This window comes from Sphaerodactylus townsendi, linkage group LG11 (assembly GCF_021028975.2).
Source record: "Sphaerodactylus townsendi isolate TG3544 linkage group LG11, MPM_Stown_v2.3, whole genome shotgun sequence".
In the NCBI taxonomy this organism is placed as follows: Eukaryota; Metazoa; Chordata; class Lepidosauria; order Squamata; family Sphaerodactylidae; genus Sphaerodactylus; species Sphaerodactylus townsendi.
The window spans coordinates 29,265,776-29,284,509 of record NC_059435.1 but is presented as its reverse complement, the minus strand read 5'-3'; the positions used below and the strand labels follow the sequence as shown (position 1 = coordinate 29,284,509).

The window sequence follows — 18,734 nt, the reverse complement described above, 5'->3', positions numbered from 1 at the left end:
TCAGTAAAGACCATTTCCAGAGGTTGCAGAAATTCTTCACGTCATGTTCAGAATTTTCATCCTTTTAAGTTATGTTCCTATGGTTGCCAACCTCCAGGTGGGGGCTGGAGATCTGGAATTAAAACTGATCTCCAGACTACATCAGTTGCTTATTTGTTTGTTCACTTAAAGCATCTACTGGAGAAAATGGCTGCTTTGGAGGGCGCACTCTATGGCATTATATTGTATCAAGGTCCCTCCCTTCCCTAAACCCCATCCTCCCAAGCTCCACCCTCAAATTTCCAGGTATTTTGGAACCCAAAGCCCATTAACCCTATATGTTTCCTTCTTCATAAATACAATCTGGGTAAAAAGGAAGGGATGTATAAAAGGAGGAAGCTGTTTGATTGTTGTTACAAGTCCCACAATTACCAACAGCTCATTTTGAAAGGCAGAGGCCTACAATGTTTGGATTATTTGCAAACCAGCCATAATTTCTGATCATCCACCCACCAATCCGCAAATAATCCATGGTATCAGAGATCTTTCATAACACACTGTGCAGTGAATTTCATTGCCTTTTTAAAATCTCAGTTCAACATGAAAGAACCATTCTTTTGTAGCCTGACTTACAAGAGGTAATGCTGAACTTTGGCCGAACTTACAAGCTGGCAGACGCAACACAAAATGCTATAAAAAGACCCTTCCTCCCTTCTCCAGAGATCAGGAAACAGTAGGATTGGGGAGGGGGGCTTCTCATATTGTACTATGCAAGGGCCCAGATCAGAGGACCAAGGCAGATCTGTAGAGCTCTGGGGGAAAAAGGCAGTATATAGCAATGCACAATGTGGATTCCAAGATGACAGATAATAGCATGGTGAAGTGAGATAAGGTAGCATTACAATGTGATTATATCCTGTCATCCATTTTTCTAACTGTTATGTGGATGGTGTAAAACTCCTTGTAAGGAAGCCATGTTTAATGGTAATCTCACACTTCTCATCACATCTAATTGCAATCAAATTCAAGAACTAAAATGTGAACTGTTAAGGATATTGCAGTTTGGTGAAAACTTTAATTGGCTCTACAAGAAGCACAGCGTCCTTATTTTTTCTGGTATCTACCTCCACTCCCAGTTATTACAATTCATAGTCTAACAGTCGGTATAAGATATCACTGGCAGGATTTAAGTCAAGATCATCTCCTTGTACTAGCAGAGCTTCTGTTCTTTTAACAACTGCCAGACCAGTTGAAATTCAACAGGAAAAGCCTTGCACAATCTCATTCTGGGTAGATCTGAGCCCTTTGGGGGAGGGTGGGATATGAATTGAATAAATGTAACATGTGGCAGTAGGCAAATAGGCAGCCCAAGACATTTTGGTACAGGATAAATGGCACCCTCTCTCACATACCTTTCATTAAATGTAAGTGAAATGACTGATCATTTATCATCTATTAATTGCATTCAAAATGAGCTACTGAAGCAGTCATCTCAGCATGCTCTGGGATATTGTGGAACACTGGAAAATGAGGCTTTCAGAAAATCTAGGAGTAGGCTAGGAGCCTCTCAGAAAATCTCAAGTGGTAGGCTGAAAGCATGCCAAAATGTCATTGTATGATTTAATTAATTTTAACTAGACCTTATACAAGTTCACCAAATTATCACTTCACTTAAAGAAGGGAATTCTGGAGACACGCCTTACAGTTAATACGTGAAGTACAGAGGAATGTTTTTTTTCCACAGCTGTCATAGCATGCCAGTCAACTATGTCTTCCATAAATAAGGAACCAACTACTTCTACGATTCACTTCAGCCAGTCTCTGCTGGCTGGCTATAACCACCAGGAAGGGCAAAGTTCAAGCATATTTGCCTCTCCTCTCTAAGAATCAAATCCATATCCTCAGGTTGAAAAAAAATATCAATCAATATCTGACAAACAGAAGCTCTGGTACTAGATCCTCATTGTATTATCTGTGATGGCTCCATGAAACTTTCATTCGCTACTTGTGAGTTTTGCAGAGGCTCCTGATTGGGCAGATGTACCTTTGGTCTGATCCAGCAGAATGTTTGCTATTTGTAAGTGAAACATCACAGACTTACAGCCCAGAAGGAGACCATGCTAAACAGCTGAGCATGACCATAAGAAGAGTTACATAACTCTAAGTCCATTCAATAAACATAGAAGGGTGCATCTCTGCTTAGAACTGTGCTGAAAATCAGTTAAATTGTTTTGCTCTGTCAATTCTCACTATGCCATGTGCCCAAAGACCAAATAACAGAATAGAATCCAATTCTGAACTTGACCTCTAATTCCTCTTAAGCATCAAGGTAGTTTCCAGTCAAGCATTTTTTTTAAATTCATCTGTTCTGAAAAGCAATCTTTTCACACAAGGAGGTGAAAGATAGAGAAGCACAGCCAGATTGCTGTAATATTGTCTGTACCAGTCACCTGGTTTTAGCTATCTGTCTTTCAGCAGCGTATTTGCAAATCTCATTGAAACATGCAGGAACCTTATTTTTAGTTCCATTTTGTTCGCTTAAGTGGCATACACTGAGAGACCTTTACAATATTATGCACAACCATTAGGGAAACACAGTGCTGAGTGAATTTTAATTTGAATCAGCTATAAATAAATAAATCTGCAAGATGGTGCCTTTATGTCAAAGGAAAGGTGCAGAGTTGTTGTTTTTTAATCCTGTTTTGTTCTGTGGATGCAGTCTTCAGTTCCCCAGCTTTTCAAGAAGTGTGCTATAAATGCAGAATTCCTTGTTCTGTGGTTTATACATATCACTGACCTTTAGCCTGCGATCTTGGTCGCCACTGCAGAGAGAGTTTACAGAGACCTTAAATGCTTTCCAGGCTGGGTTTAAATTATTCATCACCACCTAAAGATGAAACAATAGAAACTAATACCAAAAATACGGGCATTTAGACATTTCAAAAATAGAAGACAAACTCATACACATGACTTGCAAATAACTGAGATTATTTTTTTCCCAAAAGGCAAGGCAGAATTTAGAAATAACTGAAGGTAGTAGGAAGGTATAATGATTCATAGAAAAATTCCAAAACAATAGCCATGTAACATCTTTGGAACCAAAATATCCTGGAAAGACACGCTTATGAGTTCCCAAGAATTCTTCATCCAATTGAATGTTTAATACAAGACAAGAAAGGGGGGAGAGAGAACATTTCACATTATGGTTAGGAAGCCCTTAGTGTGAGGGTTGGAGTACAGGATGTCATAAAGACGTAACTGAATGACCTGATGCAGGGTACAAAATAAATTTCCAAATACACCAAGAACTACTGGGCCAAAGGGGGAGGGGATGGCAATAATTAGGAACAGCATATTTTAGTAGTTTTGTGTGTGTGGTTACATAGTGGTTTAATTGATTCAATGTAATTAGGTTGGTTTAACATAATATTGAGAACACCACTCAATAAGCTATAGCTTTGATATTTGAGAAGTTATTTTGCAATCTGGCTCCATTCCAACCCTCAGTGGAGCACGTGGAGATCTGATTGATTTTCTTTGCTTTAGAACTGGGTCAGACAAAACAAAAAAGAACACAACCCAGAATGGGTAAATATTTGTTCGCTGAAGACAGAGAGTGAAAAAATCTGAAATGACATTATGGGTACAGAAGGCATACATTTCTTAATTTTTTTATCACTGCGCAACATTTAGGGAATAAATAGGAACAGAGCCCATTAGCATAGCTTCTTATTAGGGGGGTAAAGGCAGGATTCAAAAGCATATGCAATGATCTTTAATGACTGAAACCACTTTGGAGGGGCAGATCATGAGGGGAAAAAATGAGTGCATTCCCCTGTTCCATTCTTGTATCATTTTATACTCTGTTCCACTTTTCTTAATTCCATTTTAATTATGAGAATTTATGAAATTAATTCTGGAAATGGGGCACCCATAGTTTGCCACAAATTCTATCTCTTTTAATTCATGTGCATCTTCCCTTCCTCTGAATTACCAATGTGGATTTAAAAAACATCATAAACAAGACCAGACACTTTGGAACTCTAAAAGGTGGGAGCAGCCTGGATCAGTAACTTTTGGAAGTATCTCTTCAAGGGGAGTTCTCTAGTCTGCTGGACCTCTGAAGCCTTCTGAGGTACTGCTGCAGTAATGCAATATAAGCATGGAAATTGTCCCCCTCCTCTCCAGTAATTATGGATTACTTGTGAAGATTCTGCCAACTCCAGTGGAAATTTTTTAAAAATTAAAAAACCTTCTTTATCATTGAGAAAGCTATTCCCATTTGATTAAGTACTCACCTCAGTCCTATGGACCAGCTGCTGTGTTGCATCGTCGTTCATTCGGAAAATTTCCAGAAATGGATCCGATTTGCTGAAGAAATCCTGAAATTTGGATGCAAGGAACTTTATTTTCAAGACCTATTGGTTTTTATCCACATGATCCAAGGCTCCTGCGCTGATGGAAATACCAGTTTTCTGGATTTAACTCTAAGCATTTTTATTTTTGCTTACTAGTTGTACGATGAACTGTTGCACTACCTTGTCAAACTCCCCAATGCCACTGCCCAGTGAGCGGCTTATGCTTGTGTTCCCTCCTGTAATTATGAATCATTTGTGAAGTTACTGTCCTTTCTGGTAGAAATATAACTCCCTACTGAACACTTCATTTTTGAGGACAGCTGCGCGGGTAGGATATACATCAGGGATCAACAACCGTTTATAATTAAAGAGCCAAAATATGTCAAAATTCAGAGTAAGAGATCAACGAACAGCCAGTATAAGAAAGCCATATGGATTACTCAAACTATATAACTTAACATTACTGATAATTGAAACATTAATTAATAATCCATTAATTTTCTGCAGCCCAAACATGAGTTGTTATGAGTCTTTCTTAGGAATCGGCACTCATGAGATTTCTGAATGAGAAATATACACAGATGCATAAGTGTTCTCGTGCAGTGGCCTAAATTTATGTTCACACTTAGATTACTGAACTTCTATCACTTCCAACTCTCTAAAACCTTAAAAAGTCCTCAGCACTAAACAAATCTTCACTTGCCATATACTAGTCCTCATGGGCTTAATTGATTTAAATGGTGCCCAGCACAAGAACAATGACATTTGGCCAGGTGATGTGGAGGTGCATTGCCAAGTTACCCCCCAGCCTTGCTCTCCTCAACTGTGCTCCATCCAAACTCCATATGTAGTTCGGGAGGAGGGATACAGTGCTGAGGATGCAGTTGAGCACTGAGCCGACCAGCCCCATCCCAAAACTCCATGTGGAGTTCAGGATCCAGGTGAGCCTGTTCCATATTTGGCTCAGCTTGTCAGGGTCCAGCTCTCAGACTGCAGTTTAAAGCTCAATCCAGGCAAGCCAAGCCCAGTATCAAACAGGCTTGGCCTGCTCTGAACTCTGTGTGGGGTTCAGAGGAGGGAGAGCCCATGCTGGCTGACTCAGAGCTCAACTGGAGTTTGGGCATGGCACAGTTGGTGGGGTGCAGCTCACCATCACGCCTCCCCACGTGACCTGGTGAAGTGGCACCTGGGGTTCAGCTCCCCATTCACCCCATGGTTACACCACTGTTAATACTTCTTGCATCAAACCTACCCCTCTGCTATAAGTGCCACCAAAAGTTGCAGTCAACGTAGAGCGAATCCTTGAGTGGTTTTCAAGGCAAGTGGTTAAGCAGAGCTGGTTTGCTATGGCCTTCATCTGCAGAGTCTTCCTTGGAGGTCTCCCTTCCAAATATCAACCCTGCTTAGCTTCTAAGATTTGACAAGATCAGGATATACTATGTTATCTCACACACACTACCACCACTATATCCTAATTTAAAGATTAGCTTTTTTTTAAGATTGAGAAAACTGCTAGTCCTTCTTGCATCCCATCTACCCCTCTGCTATATGTGTATAAAGTGCCACCAAAAGTTGCAGTCAACGTATAGCGAATCCTTGAGTGGTTTTCAAGGCAAGTGGTTAAGCAGAGGTGGTTTGTTATGGCCTTCCTCTGCAGAGTCTTCCTTGGAAGTCTCCCTTCCAAATATCAACCCTGCTTAGCTTCTAAGATTTGACACGATCAGGATATACTATGTTATCTCACACACTCCACCACCACTATCCTAATTTAAAAATTATATTTTCTTTTTTAAAGATTAGTTTTTCTTTTAAAAAACTACATTTAGTTCCACACATTTGCCTCTAGATGCAGATCCTTGATATCCGTGCTCAGTTTTTGGCAGTTCTATCATGTCAGTAGCAGTGACCTTGATGAGGCCAGAAAGATGGGATATGAATTTTGTAAATACAGAAATAAATAACATCATTTGGCAGAGCGGAGCCCCTAAATTCTTGGCTATTTATTCATGTATAATGATTTATAATTTGATTTATAGGCCACCCTTCCCTATAAACAGATTTAGGGGGGCTTACTATTAAAACAAGCTAGTTTCATGGTGTACTATGGAATTGAATCAATAATTAATTAAGGGGAATGCATTAAAGGGGAAAGGAAGGAAAAGAAAGGGAGAGGAGGGAGGAGGGAGGAGGGAGGGAAAAGGGAGGTCAGCTATGTTGGGCACTGTTGCTGTCCTCAACCTCAGGCCTGGCGGAACAGCTCCATCTTACAGACCCTGCAGAACTAAATCCCATTCACATTCCAGACCTGAACACAGCAAACGTTTATCTTGCTTTTTTCATTTCTAATAAGCAGGTACAATATTACATTATGGAGCAGTAAATCACAGAGATGCTGATGCCCAATCTGAGCAAACTGTTGCAATTAGACGAGGGATGCTAGTCACCTGAGTTATGGGACACTCATACAGAGTGCCTGCATCACACATGACATTTTGTGTGGTGGAGACAAGTGGCTGAAAGGACACACAATTACCCTTCTTCCATGGGAAGACTCATAATCAGAGGTGGGATCCAACCAGTTCTCACCACTTCTCTAGAAGTGGTTACTAATTTTTTCTGAGTGCCGAGAAGGGGTTACTAAAGCAACCTCCCTGCCCAATAGGGACTGGAGGTGCGTGTGTGTGGTGGTGCCACTGTTTGAATCCCACCACCATCGGAACCTGTTATTAAAATTTTTGGGTCCCACCACTGCTCATAATGGTCTGGCAAATATATGAATTAACCAGTAATGTCCTTGACTATAAATTATAACAGCATTCCTATGCTGAATGACTGCAACACAGCTGAGGTGGTTACCGGTAACTGTCTAATTTCAAGTCTGGACTTTTAATTCAAACTAACTGTTTGTTTATCACTCCCTGACAGTGCAGTCCTAAACAGAGTTACACCCTTCTAAATTCACTGATGTCAATGGGCTTAGAAGGATATTACTCTGTTTTTAGCACTGCACTGTGACTCTGCAATGTTTTAGGTAGAATACTTAGCTCCCTGTTAGTAATACATTGCCTCTGTAGCAGAAGTAAGTTCAGTCAGAAGATACCGCAGTTACCCTTTCTGTGGAATTTATTTGATGGAATATATATTTATGAATATCATCCTAAAGTAAATTATAGTAACATATCTTTTCTTTTTTTAAGACTACACTATGTAATTGGAAAAATTCAAATATGTTTGGGCTATTGGGAACAGAGTGACAAAATATATTATAAACCAATATAGTGGGTCAAAATTAAAATGACACAATATAGTCAGACTTTCTCTAGGCATTTCTGAATTATATGTTCAGCTTTGATAATTAAACTTTGGCATAGGAAAGGGCAGAGAACTATGATGTATAGTTTCCCAGAAGCTCTGTAAATGCACACTACAAAGACTAATTATATCTAAAGTAATATTGGCACAACTACTAATATTATTGTTGCTTAGTAACAATCCTCCATTATTATTTTTGCCCAAAGAAATATTTTTCTGCTTGTTTCAATTCAGAAGATCTCAGTTGTTAACAAATGTTTACACTAGCAAAATTACATGTAATGGAATATTCAGAATTTTTTAATGATATCAAAATTGGAGAAGTCCTCTTTGAAGAAATAAACAGCATTTTAAGGATATTTTCATAACTGTCTCAATAACACAATGAATATCTTATGCATAATATTTGTACAATATTTATTCTGACTTTTTTCTGTTTCCAGAGCTAGATAAACAGAAGTATATACACACAGATATATAAAATTAATAATATTTATTGTCATGGGATCCCAAGGGAAAACATAGCAAGCATTCTACAGTTCTGCACAGAATTTAACATGTGACACTATTTTTAGCATATACCCTTAATGCAGATAAAAAGTATTTCTGGACCATTTCTGCATGGCACAATTATACCAGGTTTGAACCAGGGTCTTACATATCGCATCTAATTTATCCCTGTTTCTTCTTCCACTCGGCTCCCCACTTCTTCCCAGGAGGAGGAGGAGGAGAAGAAGAAGAATAGTAGTAGTAGTAGTAGTAGTAGTAGTAGTAGTAGTAGTAGTAGTAGTGTGGATTTATATCCCCCCTTTCTCTCCTGTAGGAGACTCAAAGGGGCTTACAATCTCCTTGCCCTCCCCCCCTCACAACAAACACCCTGTGAGGTAGGTGGCGCTAAGAGAGCTCCGAGAAGCTGTGACTAGCCCAAGGTCACCGAGCTGCAGTGTGTGGGAGTGTACAGGCTAATCTGAATTTTCTAGATAAGCCTCCACAGCTCAGGTGGCAGAGTGGGGAATCAAACCTGGTTCCTCCAGATTAGATACATGAGCTCTTAACCTCCTACGCCACTGAGGAGCAGAGTTAGGACCAATTAGGACCAGGTGCTCCGCACCCGCATCCGACTTCTGTATTTACTTCAGAAGCTTCTCTGAGCATTCCCGGAGTCCCGTGTTCTGATTTGCTGTTGCTTTTGAGTGGCAGCTGCAAGCACCTCTGAGCATGCCCAATGTCCCGCGTTTTGACTGGCTGCTACCTGGATGCGATGTGAAATGGCAGCCAATGCTATGACAGATGAAATATGTTGCCTGTAGGGAATATCATGAGTGTCTTGAAAGATTTTGTTTAAGGTGTTTTAGTGAGTGAAGCTATTCATCTGTCTATGTGTTTGCCTTTTCTCTGTGACTGGCTGTTGTTTTTGAGTGGCAGCTGCAAACACCTCTGGGTGTGCCCCATGTTCTGTTGTTTTTGAGTGGCAGCTTGAATGAATGTCAGGCAGGCAGATCAGGCAGCTGGGTAGGAAAAATAAACTGATCCTGGTCCCGATTGGTTTTTGCATGGGTAGCAGGCACAAGCAGGGTCACACCAGGTTTTTTTTTTTAAAAAAAGAACCTCCAAACTGGCGATTTTTGAAAATCCAGGGCTAAGGTAATTATTGCGGGGCAAAACTGGGGCAGGCCCACATTAGCACTGGGAACTATGCAGAATTCTTGGCTGCACAGGGATATTTTTCTTGCTCACCCCAGGATATTTTGGTCGTGCGGAAATGGCCCTGGAAACCAGCTTGTCTTTGCTGTCAGTTTTAGGCTTGCCAATTGAAATTAAACATATGAACAGAAATATGCACATAAGGCTGCTCACTTGATCAAGCTCTTCTTCACCATGTTTCCCATGAGTCTGATTTACTGCACAAATCATTACTTGTAGCTTTGAATGGTAAGGTGTGAAAAGTTGCGATGCCACTGCCTTGCAGTCCCAGGAACTTTAGAGGTGGGGAAAGCAGCAGAGATTGCACTGCATGATACATCAATATCAGAAAACCCAGATATCACATCATCAACTTGCCAAGCAGTCATTCCATATGGACCAATCCACAAACAGTATGTGTGAATGCTCAGCATGATAATCCCTAACATCCAGGCATCACAGATACCTCAGACTCAGACAATATGCCTGATACTCCCAACCTTTATGGATGCTGCTTTGAGCAAATAAGCCCTGCTCAGCAAACCAGTGGCTATTTGTGTCACTGAAGATATATATTATTTATTATTTATTCTTTAATCTTGCATTTCACACAAGGCAGCTCATTTTGCCACAACATGTGACATTTCCAAAAAAGGGGGGGGGGATGTTCCTTGACTGAATATTATGTAAACAAACATCAACATTTCCCCACTTGGGATGCAGTTTACATTATATGTGGCGGAGATGCCACTGAGGTGTAGTACCTGTTCCTATTCAGAATGTATGAAAAAGTCACAAGTTCATCCTGCTCTTTGACAAGTGTACTGCCACGATGTTTATTTCACCACTGGCATGTTTTATGTCTGTGGCCTTGCTTAGTAGTTTCCGCTAATGTTAAAAAATGGAAGACCCGGAGAGCACAATGTTTGCTCACCGAAAAACCAAAAGCTGGTCACATGACTCAGAAAGTAAAAGGCCGTGTGAATTAACAGCTGCTCTTGCTTGCAGTGCTGAGAGACAGCCAATATGAATGCACAGGGCCTGTGAGGGGGAGTAGTGCATTTTCTGAGTTCACTTCTAAATGTGGCACAGCCTTATGCTGAATGGGAAGAAGAGGAGAAAATACTATCCAGGCCAGTCAGGCAGTCTGGTGTAGTGTTTAAGAGCGGTACACTCTAATTTGGAGAACCAGGCTTGATTCTCCACTCCATCACAAGAAGCCAGCTGGGTGACTTTGGGCTAGTCACAACTCTCTCAAAAGTCTCTCAGCCTCACCTACCATACAAGGTGCCTGTTGCGGGTAGGGGAGGGAAAGGGGTTGTAAATCACCAAGAGACTCCTTGTGGTAGAGAAAACCAGGATATACATCCAACTCTTCTTCTGTTCAGTACTGAACATGTTATTTCATTCAATCAAGGATGAAGAACAAAGGACAGCTTTTGCTACAAAGCACCACTGGAACAATGGCTGCATCAGTACTTCATTGGATATGGTTGTACTGTTGCACCATCACAGCCACTTGTAACTGGATTTTCCTGAAAAGACAACCCAATTGCAAATGATTATTGCAGAATTATATCAGTGCAATATCCAATGATGTGTGGCTGCAGTTTATGAATTATAACCTGGAGAGAGCTCTTTGAGGAGGTGCTATCAGTTACACTTAGAATTCTCCAAACTGAGATATAGGCATAGATAATGCAGGGGTGTAACGAGGCAAACTGTAGCCCTGGGCAAAACCTGAGTTGGATGCCCCCCCCCCCAATGGGCGGCCATTCCACCACGATCAAATTTTTTTGCACCAGGGCATTGGTGCCTGCAGGGGGTGCATTTTTAGACATATCAGCACCACAATTTCAGCATATCATCAGGAGACTGTCCTTAAGCTACCCCTCAGGTTTGGTGAGGTTTGGTTTAAGAAGTCCAAAGTTATGGACTCCCAAAGAGGGTGCCCCATCCCCCATTGTCTCCAATGGGAGCTAATAGGAGATGTGGCTACAGTTTTGAGGGTCCATAATTTTGCCCCCCCCAAACCAAACTGCACCAAACCTGGGGGGTAGCATAAGAACAGTCTCCTGATGATACGCTGAAATTTTGGTGCCACTAGCCTAAAAACTGCGCCCCCTGCAGGCCAAAAACCAAAAACCACTAAAATACCCAAAAACGAACCCTGCATTTTGATGCCCCCCACAAGGTGGTGCCCTGGGCAGCTGCCCACCTTACCCAATGGGCATTACGCCCCGAGATAATGAAAAGCTAGAGTGAAAAGTACTCCATTATGTGTGTGTGGCCATGCAGACACATTAGGTGTCTTGGGCATAAGCATATATACAACACTATAAAGCAATCCAACTTATAAGCATCATGTCACACATTATAGCTGGGAAACTCAATAATATGTGTGTCTATACAGGCAGAGAAGGGAAATACTTGCATGTGTGACAACCAAGTTCACGTCTGTGATTAATTTAATCTCACTACCTTGTGGATGTGGTTATCAGTACCAAAAGCTAGAAGAAATTAAACAATGTTAGAACAGAAGTTGTGTTGAGGAGGTCATTAATTCATAGAGTTGCCATAAGGTGGAAGCAACATGATGGCATGTAACACAGAACAGAAATTAAGAGCAGGTTCTCTGAAGAGTCGATATATGAAATGTCAGAACATAGCCTGTTATTCAAACTATACTAATCTAGAGCCTTCACTGTGGGTTTTTTGGGGACATTTGACTGGTCAATGTTGGAAACCAGATTCTAGACTAGATGGGCCATGGATTCTAATCCAAATATGCTCTCTTTATGATCATATAAAAAGACTCATGGTTGCAGGTGAAGACTCCAAAATGGATTGTGACTCCTTGATAGATAGAACATAAGACCAGTAAGGAGGAGAAGGAGAAACAGGGTGAGCTGGAAGAAGAGTCTCTGGAGGCTTGATGGCAAATTTAGTGTTGTCTCTGTGTAAAATGCAAAATGGCCATGAAATGCATACCTGTTGCTCATGAATACAATCATTTTTCTAAGGAATAAAAAGCAAAATGAACATATTGGGTATTAACTGACATGATATTCCTGCATTTTGTGTTGGAGAAGGGGAAAGTAGTGGATCCTGAACAGTATTGTAAGTTTAGAAGTAGGTTCTCTACCTACACCGACAGGCTGAATCCTGCCTTTGAAGTCCAAGTGGCTGAAGTTGGTTCCACCCCCAGGAACACCCCGGCTAGCCCCGCCAGAACCCCCCCAGCTGGTCTGGCCCCTTGGTTGCTGTTGAAGCTCTCTGGCGGCATCCACTTCCAGGTTTGGCTGCCGTGGTGCTGTGTGGCACCTGCATGACGGCATTTTTGCTCTCCCCATCAGTGTAGGTGCCTTTTATGCTGGAATGGAGGGACATTCCAGTGCAGGCCTCCACCACTACCTCCAGCAGTTTCAGGGGGCCCCATTTGGACTGGACCCTATGTACTGTAACATCTCAAATGGGATGTGTTACATTATTCTGAATAACTGTTCTGAGGTGGTCTGTGAAGAACCAGAAAGCATGTGCAGAAAGCAAGTCCTATTCCCAAATATTGCTGAATATCCTTCATTCATTTTACTGTAGTTTATGAGGTATGTCTGTTCCTCTGTGGCTGAAGCATACCTGGGATAAAAAATATTTTGAACAACCTTCTTAACAACTATAAGAACTGCCTATAAGGATGTGGGGTTTTTTCCCACTAGATTAAGAAGTACTCTAATGGGAACAAAGTGGAAATCCACAATCAAAACACCTGCTCTTTTGTATCTGTGGTCTTTTTAAACAAAAAAGTGGGATGATCAGATGAGTTTAAACTACAGTTGACAAGTCTCCTGTAATTTTATGCCATGGCTTAAAAAAAAACATTTATCCTCTTTCATTGATCTCTAGGGAGTTCAATATAACAGGCAGGGTTTGTTTTTTAAAAAAACAACAGAAGAAGCAGTTCTCTTCCTAATCAGGGATAATTCACCTTTCAGATGAGACACACAGCCAAGGTCCTGGATGTTTAGAGCAATTAAAGTTCCCCAACTTAGGGATGCTATTAACCTTTGTACCTTCGTCAAATTACAAATTCATTATGCCTTGCCTACCTAAACATTCCTGGCAGATTTAATTAGATTTGCAGTTACTAATCACATCCAGCCTATACTCGTAAATGCTGCACACATTCATAATTCCTCCCATGTGAGCAGAATTCTGCCCCCACCATGGTTCTACTTGCATGATCACTTGCAAGATTGGGCGTCAAAGCATGCGCCACTGAAGTCAAGGCTCCTGAACTTCAAGCCAGTCTAATATAATTTTACTAGCTTCATTGACTTTCCAGATTCTAGTCCAACACCCCAGCTACTAAACCATGCTGAGTATTGGTTGCCCAACTCAACTACTGGTTGCACAGTGATAGCTAAGGCTAATGCACAGCTCTACTCACTGGTTTGCGTGAAAGGAAGTCATCAAGGTTTTTCCTGCATATTACACCATTATCAAAACTTCAGTATCATGTTGCCAATGGTCACCCTTCTTAGGTTAGGAAAGAAACAACGTAAATTGGCCAGTCGTGAGCACTTGCATTCAAGTTTTGGCTTAATTTCAACTGCAGCCCTGTCTGACTGCCATCTACTTGCAAAATCCAAAAATTCATTCCCCTATATCTCAATCATAAAGAAAATATTCCTACGTTATGTTTAATATATAATTATTAGCTATTTCATGTAGAGTCTATTAGAGTACTAGGAATGAAAGAAGCTATACAGAGCATGAGCTCTCTATTTAATGCAATCTTCAACATTTTATTACACTAACACCACTGTAGTATGGCCAGGGGACAAGACTGGGTTAGGCAAGGTATGGACAAGGTATACAATTAATAATTTGCATATTTAGCAAAGGTTCATGGGCATGCTGTTAAAAAAATTTTAATTCATTTTTTATTTTTAGTTTTATACCTTGCCCATCCCAGAAGGGCTCAGGGCGACAACAACATGTTAAACCTACATTACAGTTAAAAATCATAACTTTAAAAATGCTCACCATAACTTAAAAGATAGCCCAAAGGCAGGACCAAGCCTGCTGGAAAACAACCATTTTTAACATACAGAGTCAATGTGGCTCTGTGTAGCCTGGGCTTTTGAAGCACTTGCACTTGTGCTTGGCCCAGCAGGGGGGGTGGCCTCGTGGGGGGCATTTTGCCCCCCCCCCCCACATGACCTACAATGGTGGTGCCTGGGGTAAATGTCCCTGGATGTCCCAACTGTAGCTACACCACTGGGGATGACAGAGACCACACCAGGATGTAGAGGACTGAGGAAGAGCAGGGAACAAGGGAACAGGTAAGTTTTCCCAACTGTACTGAATGGTCCTTATAAATCCCAGCAGGTTGCACCATACTTTTTGCTGGCATAAGTATACACCAGCAAAAAAAAAAAAGGGGGGGGGGTGGTTCCCAGGCTGAAAGGCTTCAAAAACTGTCTAAAGTCAGCTCTGGCTCTTGGATTGCCCATATCAGCACTGGCACTGGTTCTTGTGCTGAAAGAGTGCCATCACCACAACAGTGGGGACTGACTGTCATGTGGCCATGAGGTTCCCCAGTGCCATACTAAGTGCCCCTGGGCTGGCATGGATGCCACTTACCCTGCATTGAGTGGCATTAACAAAGGTCATGCTGCATGCAGAGTCCTCCCCCCCCCCGCCCCCAGGACTTCACTGTTAATCCACAATTTTTGTTGAATGGGCAAAAAATATTTCTATACATACTCAAAGAATGAAATTCCTTTCTGCTAGGAAAAACATCCACCAAATACCACAAACACACACATACACACACACTCACAAATTCCAAGTGATCCCAAATTTACATTGTAAGATACCAGCTTTGAGTATTATGTCTTTGATTTTTTGTTTCAAAAAAGCCAACATATCTGATTGGTGGCATTTGAAATACATGAGGTCCCAGCATAATTAAATTATCTTGGTGTTAATTACATTCCATTGGGATTTTGTCTAATTACTATGCAACTGGAGGAAATCCTCATTACGGGCATCGATCTGAGATCTCTGATATGTTTAATAACATCGGCACTCCAAGAATAGCAGTGGGGGGAACTTCTCATTTAGTCACATTTGTCTGTATTCTTATGTCTTTTGGTAAGGTTAACTTCAAATTGCTGGCTTACCTTGTCATCTAATTTCCGGGCGCTGAAGGAAAGTTCAACATAGTCATCATTGCCAGACAATTCTTCAGCAATTACCTAAGCAAAAAGTCACATTTAGCTTCAAGCGAAGGAAAAATACACCCAGACTGAACACACAAAACTGCCTTATACTGAACCAACCTTGGTCCATTCAAGGTTTGTGTCATCTACTTAAACCTGCAGTGGATCTTCCGGGTCTCAAGTGGGGGTCTTTCACACCACCTACTACTTGATCCTTTGAACAGGCATTGTTGGGAGAAGAAGAAGAAGAAGAAGAAGAGTTTGGATTTATACCCCCTTTCTCTCCTGTAGGAGACTCAAAGGGGCTTATAATCTCCTTGCCCTTCCCCCCTCACAACAAACACTCTGTTAGGTGGGTGGGGCTGAGAGAGCTCCGAAAAGCTGTGACTAGCCCATGGTCACCCAGCTGGCGTGAGTGGGAGTGCACAGGCTAATCTGAATTCCCCAGACAAGCCTCCACAACTCAAGCGGCAGAGCTGGGAATCAAACCCAGTTCCTCCAGATCAGAGTGCATCTGCTCTTAGCCACTACGCCACTGTTGCTGGGAGATTGAACTTGTGTTGTTCTGCATTCCAAGCAGATGCTGAGCCATGGCCTTTTCCCAAAATGACATCAGCAACAGTGCAACATGCAAGCAGGGGAGACTGAAAACAGGCTGAAAACATGAAACTGCAACATTCCCAAGAATGGAGTCTACCAATATTTGTGATTCAAAGGAGAGAGTCCAAGGGCTGTATTACTGGGAGCTATTATGTCTGTTTTCCAGATAGTGGTCCAGGGACAAGAAGTGTCTTTTGGCTCAAACACATTTCATCACAGGTTAGTGCTATATTTGTTCCTAAATATTTTTGTCATCACCTAATACTATGGACTTCATGGTTATGGGGCATATCAGGTGTATTATAAGACATTGCATACAATATCCAAATAGAGACACACACACACAGTTTTAGAAACCCTTTTTCTACTGGAGAAATTGATCATACTTCTTTTACTACACTGTGGCTCATTCCACACATGCAGAATAATGCACTTTCAAACTGCTTTCAGTGCTCTTTGAAGATGTGAAGAATAGCAAAATCCATTTGCAAACAGTTGTGAAAGTGGTTTGAAAACGCATTATTTAGCGTGTGCGGAAGGAGCCTCTGATTAAAAACTCATAAGGTTATCATGGCCCAAGCAAAACTAATTTGGAGGTATATGAGGCCTTTCAGCTGGCAACTGCTGGTTTCAAGTATTTATTACATCCAAAGGAATCCATGGTGATTTTCCTCCCCCAGATTCAGAGGGTTAACGTAAATCATTGACGAAGCATGTGAGTAAAAGGTCAAATACTCCATCTCCAGGGATCCTTCATAATTTTTTTATTTAAAAAAAAACATGCGAGAGACCTTAATCATGTCTCTGTTGTGCAATATGTGCCTTGGCCTTTACAGGCATAAAATTCTCCTCCCACTTTGTGGGAAAATAATTGCACAGACTATTTGGCATGCGAAGAGTACAAACTTGACATTATGTTTGAACATAAATTGTTACTGACCACTTACAATATTTTAATATATATTATTAATTTACAAAATTCATAAGTATGGTATATAACAACAATGATTACAGTTCCTTATAATTAATACAGGAAAATCAATTTGAAATAAAAGAAAGAACTGGAAGCAACAAGCATGAGTATAGTGCAATTCTATGACTACTTCCTTGGGAGTGTGCCCTGCTGAATAGATCTGAGTATGGTTCTGAGAACAACTGCTTAAAGATGGTCTCCTTAATCATAGGTCAAAGTTCACCAGAAGTCTTGGTGTGGTGGAAGGGGCCTTCTCTTCTCCTACTATTTCAAGAAAAAAAAGAGGAACGCTCAAGTCCTGGCACCACAGCAGGTTGCTGCCACAAAACTTATGGGCTACCTCCAGTTGGAAACAGAATGGAGATCAGCTGACCTCAGTTGCCATACAAATTCTACCCCTGGGGTTCCCTGTGCCCTGCAGATGATCCCTAAATGTTCTGAAAATCACAAATCCCATTAGGGATGTCTGCTAGCATCCTTCAAGACATCTGTTTACATTAATGGGTCAGTGCAATCAGGGCTAATTCGTTCAGGGCTTTTGTGCACTTACTGATTCTCATGTGACTGTTTGCTCTGCAGTGGGGTTTTCCCTGCAGTTTTTTGTTTAAACAGAGGTCATCCTGTGGCAAAGTGTGACCAGCCAAGCCACCATTTTGCCTGTCTGCCACTTTTATCTTTCTGTGCAACCTCCCTCCTGCCTGTCACCTTATTGTCTGTGGTCTCACGTTACTTTGCAAGACAATAAATCTCATGACAATTTTAAGAGTCTGTTGCTCAAGCCATCGACCCAAAGCATTTAAATTGAAAAAAAAAGGAAGCCCTGTTGACCACTCTGAAATCCTGGCCCGGAAAGTTGGATGAACTACTGTTGGGTGGGCAGAGGAATGGGGGAAGAGCGAGAAAATCTGAAGAAAGCAAAATGCATGATGACTCCCTTCACTTTCCATTTGAAAGAGGGTGGGGTCACACTTTACCAGGTTTCAGAAACCACCGAGATTCTCTAATCGTTGAGCACAGTGAGTTTTGAAGAGGAGGAAAAGGATGTGTAACCAAGAATCCAGTCTGAAGGGAATGTACACTCAATGTGAAGGAGACCGCAAGTGTGTAAGTCTCTTTGCTGTTTTTTTCCTCCCAAAGTCAATTGTGCTCACAGTGAAAGATCTGATAATGATGCTGCCTTAATCTGAGTCAAACCATTGATCTATCAAGTTCAGAACTGTCTGCTCTGCCCGGGAGCAACTCTCCACAGCAAAGATCCCCAACCATTAATTTTGAACCTGTGGGTCTCTTCAGAATTCTGACAAATTCTGCAAGAGGTAGTCACAAAATAGTAACTGCAAATTACCTTCAGTCACATAGAGAAGATCCTTGTGCTGTGGTGGCAGCTGGAGTCAAAGCAGTGTTTTTAAAAAAATGTGAACAGCCAATAAAACCTCCAATGGGCAATCAGAAGCCTTGCTGGGCAAAAACCCCACCTGCCTATGGCCACTTTCTAAAATACTTGGTGAGCACCAGAAAAGGTGTGGGTGGGTGCCATGATTCCTGTAGGACACCATGTTGGTATCAAGCAGAAGTTTTTCACATTACCAGTACCTGACCCTT

General features: G+C 41.4%; 1 protein-coding gene across 2 annotated transcripts in view; it reads right to left on the bottom strand.

Moving 5' to 3' along the window:
- Nucleotides 1-18,734, bottom strand: part of CPNE4 (copine 4) — a 227,663-nt gene that overhangs the window by 69,056 nt on the left and 139,873 nt on the right. For both annotated transcript variants that reach the window (XM_048511205.1, XM_048511206.1), the window contains exons 5-7: nt 15,521-15,595; nt 4,278-4,361; nt 2,777-2,866 (exon numbers count right to left, since the gene is read on the bottom strand). In XM_048511205.1, coding sequence (XP_048367162.1) covers nt 2,777-2,866; nt 4,278-4,361; nt 15,521-15,595 — 249 coding nt within the window. The remainder of the gene's footprint in view (nt 1-2,776; nt 2,867-4,277; nt 4,362-15,520; nt 15,596-18,734) is intronic.